The sequence below is a fragment of the Rhinatrema bivittatum genome, chromosome 11 (genome assembly GCF_901001135.1).
Source record: "Rhinatrema bivittatum chromosome 11, aRhiBiv1.1, whole genome shotgun sequence".
Classification (NCBI taxonomy): Eukaryota; Metazoa; Chordata; class Amphibia; order Gymnophiona; family Rhinatrematidae; genus Rhinatrema; species Rhinatrema bivittatum.
In genome coordinates this window covers 54,754,043-54,768,764 of record NC_042625.1, presented here as the reverse complement: position 1 = coordinate 54,768,764, position 14,722 = coordinate 54,754,043, and the positions used below count along the sequence as shown (strand labels likewise).

Sequence of the window (14,722 nt, the reverse complement as noted above, 5' to 3'; positions counted from 1 at the left end):
TTTCACCCTCTGCATTACTGGGCAGAAAAAATTGTAGATCATCTGTGTAGATGAAATACTTAACATTAAAAGATTGAAAAATTTCTCCAATGGGGGCCAAATAAAGATTGGAAAGTACCAAGGATAAGGCTGAACCCTGTGGCACACCCCACTTGATCTTAAACCAGTCCGAATGTTGCGCCCCTATTTGTATCATTTGCTCTCTTCCAATCAAATAGAACCAGAACCAGTTTAAAACAGTGCCTCCTATGCTTATTGATTGCAGCGTCGTCAAAAGGATATCATGTTGAATCGTATCAAACAATGCTGACAAATCCAACTGAACCAAGATACCAGGGAGGAAGACTCAGAACCAATGTCAGGAAGTATTTCTTCACGGAGAGGGTGGAGGTGCCTGGAATTCCCTTCCAGAGGAAGTGGTGAAAACTAAAACTGTGAAGGATTTCAAAGGGGCATGGGATAAACACTGTGGATCCATAAAGGCTAGAGGATGGGAATGAAGAGAAGAGGCATGGGGGTGGCTTGCTGGAATGGTGGCTACTACCTGGTGATTACTACCCTTACTCAATAAGCCTTCACATGGTTAATGCAACTCCAACATTGCTCTCTGCTTCAACAGCAAGGGGAAGTGTGGAAAAGAGGATTTGCATTCAGATAACAACCAACAAGGACTGAACTGCACAGTCTGGGTAAACAAATAAACGTGGGGGTAGCTTGCTTATTGCTGCGGTTACTAACCTAAACCAATTAAGCCTGATACTTCACTCTGAATGCATATACAACGTTGCTCCCTGCTTCAATGGCAGGGGGAAATGTGGAAAAGAGGATTTACATTCAGACACCAACAAGGCATTGATCTATGCAGTCTGGGTAAACAAGCTGGGTAACTTGCTTGATGCGGCGGTTACTACCTTTAACCATTAAGCCTTATGATTCACCACTGATGCAACTCCAACATTACTCTCTGCGTCAACGGCAGGGGGTGACAGGAAATTCGAATCAAACAGTTACCAACAAGGGCCCTGAACTTGGTGGTCGGTAAAACATAAGTATGGGAAAATAAGTGTGGGAGTTTGCTGGGCAGACTGGATGGGCCGTTTGGTCTTTTTCTGCCATCATTTCTGTTTCTATGTAACATCGTGTAATTACAGTATGGGCTACTTTTCTCTATGTGCATTACTTTGCACGTGACTACATTAAATTTCATCTGCCATCTGGTTGTCCAGTCTTCTGGTTGCGCAAGGTCCACCTGCTAGTTTCACAATCTGTTTGTGATTTAACAACTTTGAATAATTTGATTTCGTTGGCAAATTTGATCACCTCACTCACTGTTCCCTATTCCAGATCATTTATAAATATATTAAAAAGCACCATTCCCTGAGACACTCATTGTAATCTTCTTCACTGAGAAAACTGATCATTTAGTCCTACTCTGTTTCCTATTGTTTGGCCAGTTTGCAATCCACTAAAGAACATTGCCTCCTATTCTATGAATTTTTAGTCTCCTTAGGAGTCTCTCATGAGGCACTTTGTCAAACTCCTACTGAAAATCCAAATACACTATATCTACCAGCTCATCATTATTCACATATTTATTAACACCTTAAAAAATATAACATGGCAAGATTTCCCATGTATAAAACCATGCTAGCTATGTCCCATCAAAACAACTTTCTATATGTACTGTGATTTTCCAGATCACCCCTGGAGCACTTTTTAAAGATTGGGGTTATATTGGCCACCCTCCAATCTCAGGTACAATAGATGATTTTAATGACAGAGTTCTAAAAGAACTAAAAAAGGATGTAACCTGAGATATGTACCATCTGGACTGTCAATTTGTCAATCTGCCCTACTACATCTTCCAGCTTCACAGTGATTTGTTTCAGTTCTTCTGAATTATCACCACTAAATACAGTTTCTAGGTATCTCCCCAACATCCTCTTCTATAAACACTGAAGCAAAGAATTCATTTAGTTTTTCCTTTATAGCCTTACCTTCCCTAAGTGCCTCTTTAACCCCCTCAATCATCTAACAATCCAACCCTTACAGACTTTTTACTTTGGATATATTTTATTATGAGTTTTTGCCTCTACAGCCTATCTAATCTGCCCACTATCCTCTCCGCAGAAGGCAATGCAGTAATACAATCTTGATTACAGGGCATGGCTAAGAAGCCAATGAGGAAGCACTACCCTCTCTTCAAAGCACTGCTCAGAAATTGTAAGGGATCAAGGGTTCAAGGATGTCAGGGGAACATATTATGATGCAGGATTCCTGAGCCAGACTGAGTGAAGACTGCAATATTCTTACCTTCCTGCTGCAGGAACGGGATAAAGAGTTCTGCAATGGTCACACTCAGAGTCTGGCAGGAGGATCCAACAACCACATGGTAACTGAAACTTCCAATTCCTGAAAAAAAATCACAATTGCCAGGAATAAATACAGAATGCATGGTAAGGCAGCACTCAAGAATCCCATTTATTAACTATGAGTAGCCTTAAAGTCTCTGTGAGCAAAATATATAGATTCATTGCTATTGCTGTGGTCCAAGGCATGCCTCCTACACAACCAACCCAAATGGAAAAATTATTTACCTGATAATTTTGTTTTCCTTAGTGTAGACAGATGGACTCAGGACCAATGGGTTATGCTCCCCTGCCAGCAGATGGAGACGGAGTAAGAAGCAAAGCTGACATCACCCTACATATACCCTTGCAGTGACCTCAGCCTTCAAGTATTCTCTTCAAAAGTTACTGTGGACATATTAGTGAAAGAGAACTTGATTAAAAATATGATTAAAAATGGATAACTGTAACTGTACTCACCAACTATGAACACTGAACTTCAGTAAGAATACAGGTGCCCTAATCTAGGGACTGGATGACCACTTATCCATAATCTCTGGGATTCGAAACTCACAAGGAAATTCTTGGCACAGTTCTCAGGCAGCTGAGGAAAACGAAATTATCAGGTAAGTAATTTCTCCATTTCTAGCATTAAGCCAGATGGACTCAGGATCAATGGGATGTACAAAAGCTACTCCCGATCAGGGCAGGAGGCTTCCCGCAGTCCGGTTAACACTGCCCTTGCAAAGGCTGCGTCCTCTCGGACCTGTACGTCCAGGCGATAAAACCTGGAGGTGGTGTGCAAGGAGGACATCACCACTGCTTGGCAGATATTGATGGGAGACAGCAGTCTAACTTCTGCTGATGAGACCACCTGAGCCCTGGTGAAATGCGCTTTAACCTGAGAAAGTAACAGCTCTCCTGCCTACACATAGGCTCCAGTGACCACCTCCTTAAACCAGCAAGCTATGGTAGTCTGTGAAGCTGGTTCACCCTGCTTCCTTCCATCTAGAAGGCCAAACAGGTGGTCCATCTTTCAGACTGGGTCTGAGACTTCCAGATACCACACCAAAAGTTTCTTGACATCAAAATGACAGAGGAGATGATATTGCGCCGCGTCCTTCAGCTTAGGGATGGCAACAAAATGGACTGATTCAAATGAAACTCCAATACTACCTTGGGCAAGAAGGTTGGAACAATATGTAGCTGTACTAAATCTGGAGGAATGGCTCCTGGCATGTCAATGCCTGCAGTTCAGAGATGCAATAAGCCGAGCATATAGCCACTAGGAACACCGTTTTCAAAGTCAATAACTGCAATGAAAAGACTGCGCAGCGGTTGAAAGGAAGGACCTACCAAAAAATCCAATGGCAACTGTAAGGGAGGTTGAAGGTGTTTCACTCCCTTCAGAAAATGGGCCACGTCAGGATAAGCCAACAGGAAGGCCCCATTAACCTCACCCCTGAAACAGGGGGAGAGCCACAACTGCACCTTCAAGGAATTAAGGGCCAAACCTTTATTTAAGCAATCCTGCAAAAATTCCAGAATAAGTGGGATTTTGGCTGCCTGAGGGAGGACACCACATTCTTCGCACCAGGCCTCAAATACTCTCCAGACACGCACATATGCTAAGGATGTGGAGAACTTCCGGGCACGGAGCAAGGTGACAATTACCGCCACAAAATAGCCTCGCTTCATCAAGCGAGCCCTCTTAAGGGCTAGACCGCAAGACAGAATCAAGTCTGATCCACCTCCTCTTGCAGCAGGTCCCTGCGTGGTGGGAGGCACAGGGAGTTCTCCACCAGGAGTCTCCGCATGTCCGCATACCATGGTCGCCTGGGCCAATCTGGAGCTTCTAGCAGGACTAATCCCCTGTGGTGCTCAATTCTGCAAATGACCCTGCCCAGCAGGGGCCATGGAGGGAAAGTATATAGCAACTCTTCTTCCGGCCAGGACTGAACCAGAGTGTCGACCCCCAGGGACAAAGGATCTCTTCTGTGATTAAAGAATTGGCGGACTTTCGCATTGTGAGATGCAGCCAGCAGGTTGATGTACGGGAGGCCCCAGCAATCTCCTATCAATTGAAAGGCTTTGGCCGACAACACCCACTGTCCTGGATCCAGACTCTCCCTGCTTAGAAAGTCTGCTCTGATGTTGTCTTTACCTGCGATGTGGGAGGCTGAGATCATCTGTAGATGTAGTTCTGCCCATTCCGTAAGGAGATCTCTCTCCTGTGACACTTGCTGGCTCTTGGTTTCTCCCTGGCGGTTGATGTAGGCTGTCATTACATTGTCTTACATCACGCAGACCGCTTGACCCTGGAATATCTGGCTGAATTGTAGACATGCCAATCTGACTGCCCGAGCTTCCAGGTGGTTGATGTTCCAGAGGGCCTCTTCCTTGGTCCGTCAGTTCCTGACAGTGAGCTCCCCAGCCCCAGAAGCTCACATCTGTTGTGAGGACCAGATAGTTCAGAGAGGACAGGGGGGTACACCCCTGCTCAGATGAGCTTCCTATAGCCACCACTGGAGCCGAGAGCATACTCCCATCGGTAAATGGAGGCGAATCGCATAGTCTTGAGACCGCGGGTTCCAACGTGAGAGTAGTGAGCATTGAAGTGGTTACATGTGTGCCCTCGGCCACGGCACTACCTCCAGGCTGGCTGTCATCAAACAGAGAACTTGGAGATAGTTCCACACCGTTAGGCGTATAATGCTCATCAAGTGACGCACTTGGGACATCAACTTCCTTATCTGCGTGATCAGAAGGAAGACCTTGCCCTGCTTAGTGTCGAACCAGACTCCCAGACATTCCAAGAACTGGGAGGACTTAAGACTGCTTTTGTCCAGGTTTACAACCTGAGTTCCTGAAGCAAGGTGGTCAACCTGTTGGTTACCTGGAGACACTCTTCCACGGACTTGGCCTAGATCAAACCAGTCATCCAAGTATGGGTGCATCAGGATTCTCCCTTTTCTCAATGCTGTTGCTACGACTACCATAATCTTGGAAAGTGTTCTGGGGGTGGTGGCTAGGCCAAAGGGTGGTGCCCGGAACTGATAATGGCGACCCAGTACCATAAAGCATAGAAAGCTTCGTTCTTGATGGATTGGAATATGTAGGTAGGCGGATAGGTCCAGGGAGGTTAAGAACTCTCCCAATTGTACGGTCATTATCATGGAGCATAGGGTTCCATGCAGAAATGATTTATTTATTTAAGGTTTTTTTATACCGGCATTCGAGAACTCGTTCACATCATGTCGGTTTACAGAAAAACAGGGGTGTGAGAAATACAACCAAAAACATAAATAAACGTGATGAAGAGATGCAGTTACAATTAACAAGGGCTAATGAACTGGGATTGTAAGAAATAAAGAAAGATAGAGGAGGTTAATTATGTACAATATAAATATGGAGTCCACTATATACAGCTACTAAGCAGAGAAATTATTGATGGTGCTTGTTAGGTGGAGTTCGGGAAGGCTTGCCTGAAAAGCCATGTCTTAAGTCTTTTCCTAAAGGTTAGGAGGCACGGTTCATTTCTGAGATCTGGTGGGATAGAGTTCCATAGCGGTGGGCCTGCTGTGGAAAGGGCTCGGTCTCTCAAGGTTCTGTGATTAGTAGTTTTTACGGGTGGAACAAGGAGGCATCCTCTGTAGGCTTCCCTGGTCGGTCCTGTGGATTTGTGTAAATGGGGAGGAATTTGTAGGTCGATTAAGGTATGTTGGTGAATGATTTTGTATAACAAGGTGATGGATTTGTAAATGACTCTGAAATGGATTGGTAACCAGTGGAGGTCTTGAAGGACTGGAGAGATGTGGTCTCTTTTCCTGGTGTTTGTTAGTAGACGGGCTGCTGCGTTTTGAACCATTTGGAGCGGTTTTGTATATGAGGAGGGGAGGCCAAGAAGAGTCGAGTTGCAGTAGTCTAATTTAGAGAAAATGAGGGCTTGGAGAATGGTTCTGAAGTCTTTGGCGTGGAAGAATGGTCTTATCCTTTTTAAAACTTGCAGTTTATAGAAGCAGTCTTTGGTAGTTTTGTTGATGTGGGCTTTGAAGTTCAATTTATTGTCGATTAGCACACCTAGATCCCTTACATGAGTGGTTTGTAGGTTGGTTGGGAGACCGACTGTGGGATTGTTTTCGGGAGTTATGAGTAGAACTTCAGTTTTAGATGAGTTTAGTACCAGATTAAGGCTGTTGAGGAGGCTTTTAATTTCTAGGTGGCAGGATTCCCGGAATTCGAGGGTTTTTGAGTATGATTCTTTGATGGGGATCAGGATCTGGATGTCGTCCGCATAGAGAAAGTGTATTAAGTTGAAGTTGGTGAGGAGTTGGCAGAGTGGAAGGAGGTAAATATTAAAGAGTGTAGGGGATAAAGAGGAACCTTGTGGGACTCCGATGGTCGAGTCGTGGCGTGAGGATTCTTTGTTCTGGATTTTTACCTTGTAGCCTCTGTTGATTAGAAATGATTTGAACCAGGAGAGCACTAATCCAGAGATTCCTATAGCAGCTAACTGTTTGATGATGTTCGCGTGATTTACGGTATCGAAAGCTGCTGAAAGGTCCAGAAGGACCAGTAGAAAGGATTGTCCTTTGTCTGTACCTAGGATGAGGAGGTCTGTTAGGGATGTAAGTAGGGATTCTGTGCCGCGATTTTTGCGGAATCCATGTTGTGAGGCGGATAGCAGTTTGTTATCTTCAATGAAGTCCGATAGTTGGGTGTTCACAAGCTTTTCCATAATCTTAGCTATGATAGGGAGATTAGCTATTGGGCGGTAATTATTGGGGTCTTTTAGGTCCAGGTTGGGTTTTTTTAAAAGTGGTTTGAGTGATGCTTGTTTGAGGTCTTCTGGGAAGGAACCTTGGGAAAGCGAACAGTTGATGTCAGCCAATGTTTTGGAGACGGTGTCTGGTATTGTGAGGAGAAGTTTTGTGGGTATATGGTCCGCTGGGTGCGAAGATGGTTTCATTTTTCTAAGGATGGTTTGGATTTCGGAGGAGGAGGTAGGTTCAAACATTTCTAGGTGAATGTTTTTGATGTGAGGCATCAAAAACATCAAAAACAAAAAAATTTACTATTAGATGTCGGTTGATGCTCTTGAGGTTCAGGATGGGGCAAAAGGAACCTTCCTTTTTGGGTATGATGAAACAAATGGAGTAACACCCCGTATTTTCCTGGGGCGCAGGTACTGGAATTAATAGCCCTCATCCTGAGGAGCCTTAAGGCCTTAAAAGACTGGTCTCCACTGCCTGCTTCTTGTGCTGGGAGTGGCAAGGAGACATCATGAATATGTCCCAAGGAGTGTTGTGAAATTCTAGCGCATATCCTTCTTATATGATCTCCAGTACCCATTTGTTCGAAGTGATCTCGACCCACCTCTGGTAGAAGACGGACAGTCGACCTCCTATCTCCTCATTCCAAGGGTGGGTCGGCAAATTTTCACCGGGGGGGGGGGGGGGCTGTTGGGACAAACCTAAAGCTGAGCCTGCCCCTCCTCTTGGGCTGTCGACTATGAAAGGACTGAGACTTCCCAAAGGGCCAAGACCTCTGAAACGTCAAGTTTCTGTAGGAGCAAAAGCATTGGGAGGCCCTGGATCGATCCTTCATAGGCAAGGGCACTGTAACTTCTTTCTCTTATCTGATTACCATCAGATAAGAGAACTGGAGATTCACCCCATTTACTGGCCAGCTTTTCCAATTCGCTTCTGAAAAGAAGTGATCCTTTAAAGGGCATCTTTGTAAGATTTATCTTGGAGGTTGTGTCTGCTGACCAATTCTGCAGCCATAGCAGTCTTCTACCCGCCACCACTGAGACCACTCCTCTGGCCGAAGTACAGACTAGATCCGAGCCCACGTCAGCTAAAAAGGTGGCAGCAGGTTCCATAACCGCTCTGGGATTCACCCCCGAGTCATCCACCTCCTGAGAGAGGAGTAGGCATGAACGAGCTATCAGGGCACAACAAGCAACTTTTAAGGCTACTGCGTCAAAGGCCTGTTTAACAATGGACTCCATCCGTCTATCATGTGCATCCTTTAAGGCTGCTCTTCCCTCCACTGGGAAAAGCGTATCCACTTTAGGGAAACGCAAACGCTCTCTCACTGCCGGATCCAATGGGAATAGAGCTTCTAACACTCGTCCCCCTTAAAAACTTGCTTCTGGGGCATCCCATTCCAGGTCAATCAACCCCTGGATGGCTTCCAGTACTGGAAAGTAGCAAGAGGCTTTCCGTATGGAAATTAGAATGGGGTTCTTCTTTGGTTCCGCCTTGGAGTCTGCTCCAGAAATTCCCAGCATATTCAGGGTCTGGGAAACCAGGTCGGCCATTCATCTCTATGGAAAAACCGTAACATGGTCCGATACAGTTCTAAACCAGAGGAAATTTCCCCATCTTCCAAGGAATCTGTATCCTCCTCTTCGTCCGTGCCATCTAAGTCCCTGCCGGGGATACCCCTGGTGAGGCAAGGCATTCCTAGAGGTCTGCCAATAGGACTAGGAGAGGGAGGGCTTACTGGCTGAGGTTCCATCCAGACAGGGGCAAGTGAGGTAGCAGACCGTGCCTGTATGAAGGCTTGAAGGCCCTGGAAAAATTCCACCCAAGAAAGGCAGCCAGGTCCATGCCTAGCCCAGGAGGTACTGGAGTAGGTGCCACTGAATTTCCCTCTCCCATGGATGACCCAGTCCCGGGGTTACTCAGATCTGGGGTACTTCCAGTTAAGGCTGTAACTAACCCATCCTCTGAATGAGAAGCCAGGCTTAGCAAAGTCCAGGAAGGCTAGTTCTCCCTGGGCTTCCTCACAGTGCTGACATAAATTGGAATCCAGGTCAGACTGTGAAGCACTAATATGACAAGCAGCGCAGCGAGAAAGGCACTTATGTTTCTTGGCTGCCGAAGCTTAAAATTTTATGCACACACATTTCGGGTGCCTAGGCTTTACCTAGGCTTTACCTGTATTTTGCGCTTAGAAGGTTGTGCGAGTATGTATGCGCATGACTTTATGCGCACAGCACATGCACAGAGCCGACACACTGCGCATACCGACTTTCTATGGAGGACAATACGGCACACACAAAGACGCGAGTAAATGGCGCTGCCGCAGCCTATCACATGATGTGCTGACCAAGCCTAAAGCGGGGCCAAGCCCACCAGGGAGCCACTCAACCCACTTGGAAGCCCACTTCCCTTACCCCAACAGGATCAGGAACGACATCGGTACAGTGCACCAAGCAAGGAGACCGGAAGTCTTACCAAAACCCTTCCAAATGTCTCTTAATCAGGAGATAAATCATCTCTCTCTTTTTTTTTTTTTTAAACTTACCTGGGCTCAGCGCTTACCAGCTGAGTACAGAGACTGTCCTTGGCTGCAGGGGGGAGGAGGGTTTTGGCCATCACCGCCACGCTCTGCTTCCTGTATCCGCTGCCTTTCAGCTACTTAAGCAGCAAAGTCCAAGCCGGGAACCAACTACCGGACCAAGGCACACCTTTAAGGGATCTCGGAAATTATCTAAGGTATTCTCAACTGGGGGAGGGACCTTTAGGTATCACCGCAGGAGAGCGGCGCTCAATTTATTTCTCCAGTTTAAACGTAGAATTTCTCCTTCCAAAAAGGACAGCAATCCCCATGTGGAGAGATTCGTCCACCATCTGCTGGAGATGGAGAAATACTGAAGGGCTGAGGTCACTGCAAGGGTATATCTAGGGCGACATCAGCTTTGAAATCTGACTCCATCTCCATCTGCTGGCAGGGAAGCATACCCCATTGGTCCTGAGTCCATCTGGCTACATGCTAGGAAAATTAAAATAAAACCATTAAAATCAAAATCCCTCCTAGACTAGTCCCTCATTGCTTACATACAGAATCTATCCTCAAATCCAGGTATTGCCTGTTCAAAAAGCCAAGCTTTACCAGATAATTCATATTCTGTTATCACTTCAATGATAACATAGTGCCTACCTGTCTCTGTTCTGGACCTACATGGATAAGCACTCATCACTTTTACCTAAATCTGAAACTCCCCTTTCCTTCCATTCATCCATATCATCTGCATACAGTGATAAGAGAAATCTCAGATTTCCCTGCCTCACCTGAAAGAACACTCATTTTCTGAGCAATGGCCGTCACTTTTCCTTCTGAACCTACAGGAGAAAAAAATGAACAGAAAAGGGAAAAGGACTTCAGGACTGAAAGGGCAAATCAAGAATGAATCATACAGCTTTAGTTACAATTAAACAGTTCCCACTTTCTAAATACTTTAAAGGACTATATTTCAAACTTAAGTAGGTTTGTCAGTATTCCACCAGGAAAAGTCTAGACCATGAAATGAAGGCAGAGCAGCTCCTGTTGTACTGCTTCCATACTAGAAGAAAGCAAAAGCACACAAACTTCATATTCTAATTAACTTCTCTCTGCTTCTACATTCATTCCCTCGATGATTTCATGATCATGCATCTCAGAATGTGTATATCTGAAAAATCTCTTAAATATGTTTGTGCCCAGTTGAGCAACTTGTTTCTGCTTCCACTTTGATTACTATAACTGCACTGTCTGATTTTATCAACACCTGTTTTAAAATGATCTTTTTTTCAATACCTGACATCATAGATTCTTATGACCGTGTCATTTGTGCCATGTTCTGCTTAGCAAGAATCCTACAACCTCTAAGACTTGCATCTGTTGATATTCCTCGTCCTTTTGTTCCAGCAGTCAGACACGTGTATTTAGTCCCAGTAGATGGAGGAAGAGGTTTTTGTTTTTTTATGAGATCACCTGTATGTATGTCATGCATGGAACTGGATACAGCCAATGCTCTCTGCCTCCAGCTATTGGATGGACAGTTGTGGACAAGCCTTGACCCAGTTGTTTTTTTTTGGTGGTTTTTTTTAACTGAAGAGAATTTTTATGGCTATTTCATGGTTGTAATATAGTGCTTAAATTATCTTTGAGACAAATTTATCTTAAGAGACAAGCTCCTGCTAATTGTTCTCTGCAGTGAATTGAGCCAAGACAGCAGCGCAGCTCACTACCCATCTGATGGGGGGGGGGGGGGGGGGGGGGTTTCCCTCTGGGAGAACACTACATGTGTAGTTGAGATAACTATGCTTCTTTGAGATAAGTTATTACATTTTTGTGTTTTTTTTGTTGAGATTAGCTCAAAACTTTAGATTTCAGTTATCATAGTTTTGTGGTGTTTGCTAGATGCTATAATTTAAATTTAGCTTTGACACTAGTATAACTGGCTATATCTGGTTCCATGCAGAACATGCATACATGTGATGTAAAAAAAAAAAAATAAAATAATAATCTATGCCTCCAAATGCTGGATGAGGGACTAAATCCATATGTTCTTGACTGATGTAGCAGAAGTAAAGGAAGGAAATCATCATGTAAATCTTAATTTCTCCTTATCTCTCCATTTCCTCTTGTATATTCTCTTTTCTATTATTCCAGGAATTTTTTTGGAGGAGAAGTCCATTACCTGCTAGTTGAAGCAGGGCGAGCCAGTCTCGTCCTGCGAATTTAACTGGAGGAAAGCGAGTGAAGTGAAGGAAAGTGGGAAGATAGGAACAGAGAAGGGAGGGGGGATTAGGAGGAGGTTAAGACCAATAGGGAAGGGGATATTTAAATGGAAGGCAGGGATTGGTTAGGGAAAAGAAGAGAAGCAACGGTTGAGGTGTTCGCGCTCACTCGGTGAGGAAGACTGAAGCAGTAAGTGAGGCTTTCCCACCCACCCGCCCAGTTGTAGGGTGGTATGTTATGTATTGATGGTGTGTTGTACTTCTCGCAGTTGGCGGTAAACCCGAGCCCGAAAGGTTGTTAATTGATTGTATTGTTAAAAGTTAAAAGGGGGGGAAAATCTTGTGTAGTGCGGGGGGGCTGCTACTCGAGATTGCCGAAGAGCAGGAGGGGGGCCGATGCTCGGAGGCTTTGGACAATGATGCCTTACCACTGGAAGAGGTGGGGGGCACCGTGAAAATATCACATGTATGGGGGGGTGAAAGTTGTATTGTATTTGAATTGACGGGCTCGGGTATTGGAAATAAACTGCGGCCTGCATTATACCAAAAAGAAGCTTGTCTGTAATTTGTGGAAAGATAAAGGATGGGAAAAGTGGGGAGGGGGGGTAAAAGGGGACGAGTGAGTCTTGCATCTCTCAGTTATTAAGTTCACTTAGAGAATAGCCACTGCCATTAGCAATGGTAACATAGAATAGACTTAGTTTTTGGGTACTTGCCAGGTTCTTATGGCCTGGATTGGCCACTGTTGGAAACAAGATGCTGGGCTTGATGGACCCTTGGTCTGACCCAGTATGGCATTTTCTTATGTTCTTATGAATGTCTTACATGAGCCTACATCTTGATCTCTGGTTCCATGTCCTTAAGAAGTCTAACTAGAACGATCCTATTTCACTACATCTTCTACAGAAGCCAATCAGATCTAATGCCAACAGGCATTGTTTTGCAGTGATTATTGCTATGTACTCTGCGCCTCTGACTATGGATTCTTTTCTACACTTATCTCTAAAAATGATGCCATTGGTATTGCTATGTTTAATTTTACACTCAAAAAATTCAGAACTTTGAAAGATACTACGAATACAGGGTAAACAGGTTAGAATTCTTCAGCTTGCAGAAAAGATGGCTGAGAGATTGTGATACAGGTTTAAAAATTATAAGTAATGTGAAACAAGTTAATAGGTAACGGTTATTTACCCCTTCAAATAGCACTAGGAACTAGGGGATACTCCATGAAACTAATTGGTAGTATATTTAAAACAAATTTAAGAATGTATTATTTTCAGTCAATGAATTAAGTTGTGGAATTTGACCACAGAGGTGGTCAAGACTAATAGAATTACCAATTTAAAAAAAGGTTTAGACAAGTATCAGATAACATTTAGGGCAACCCCTAAGTCCTACTCAGGGTTAATCCTATGGACGATTGGAGGGTCCTCCCAAGCACTGCTCAGGCCCACCTGCACCTGAGCACATTCCCCTACAATAGTAACTTCATGTTCTCCAACTGGGCTCCCGCTTGCCTCTGGGCAAGCACTCTAATCACAAGCTAGCTCCTGGTGGTTTCTAAGAGCACAAACCCCAAATAATCCAGGATATTGCACAGTTCCTAGAAATGCACCTACAGACCACATACAAAAACTGCTGGGATAGTCAGTCAGTTAAAAAGCAGATCTAACAAACTAAAGAGTTTTGGGGGTTTTTTGGGGGTTTGTTTTTTTTAACAAATAGTAAGAACAGTGAGCAGCAACAACTGAAATTGAATCCCTACTCAAAAAAGCTAGACCCTCCTCTCACCCCTCTGATACCATCCCCACAAAACTCCTCCTCACCGTCCCTGATCTAATAGCCAGCCCTATCTCTAACATTATCAATGCATCCATTGAATTTGGGCAAGTGCCCAACTCTCTCAAATTTGCTATCCTTAAACCCACTTTAAAAAAACCAAAACTCGACCCATTAGACCTTGCCAATTACCGCCCAATTTCTAATCTCCCATTTATTGCTAAAATCCTAGAAAAAACCATTAACCGTCAACTTAGTGACTATTTAGAAGAACACCAAATCCTCTCTCCCTCACAATACGGATTTCGCAAATTACATAGTACTGAAACCTTGCTCTTATCTCTGTCTGATTACCTTCTCAAAAGCCTAGATAAAAATCAACCTCATCTTCTAGTAATCCTGGATATCTCAGCGGCTTTTGATACCGTTAACCACCAAATTCTCCTCCAACGCCTTCACGAGATTGGAATAACTGGTACTGCTCATAACTGGTTTACCTCCTACCTGTCTAACCGTAACTATAAAGTCAAAATTGGCAACCACCTATCAAAAGAAATCCCCCTGAAGCAAGGAGTCCCACAAGGCTCTTCACTTTCATCTACCCTTTTTAACATCTATCTCCTACCACTCTGCCATCTCCTCGCCAATCTTAAGCTTCCACACTTTTTGTACGCTGATGATGTACAAATTCTTATTCCAATAACGGAATCCATACCCAAAGCCCTTGAAATCTGGGACACTACCCTCGCTTCTATCAATAATCTACTAACTTCCTTACAACTTGCCCTCAACTCCACAAAAACAGAACTCATGATCATATCTCCTCCCACACCACTACATGCTTCGCCTACCTCACCAATAACACCGATGCACATACAATTCTCCCACCAAGTCCGAGACCTAGGAGTCATTATTGACGACCAAATGACCCTCAAAAAATTTATCAGCGCTATCCTTAAAGAGTGTTTTTTCAAATTACATACACTCAAAAAATTGAAACCCTTGCTTCACGCATCTGATTTCCGGACAGTTTTACAAGCCATGTTGTTTTCCAAAACAGATTATTGCAATTCACTC

The 14,722-nt window shown here is 44.3% G+C and overlaps 1 protein-coding gene across 1 annotated transcript in view; it reads right to left on the bottom strand.

The window, feature by feature from the left end:
- GCN1 (GCN1 activator of EIF2AK4) overlaps window positions 1–14,722 on the bottom strand; it is a 433,190-nt gene that overhangs the window by 311,392 nt on the left and 107,076 nt on the right. Inside the window, 2 exon segments of the mRNA XM_029571925.1 lie at window positions 2,314–2,412; window positions 10,433–10,483. Coding sequence (XP_029427785.1) covers window positions 2,314–2,412; window positions 10,433–10,483 — 150 coding nt within the window.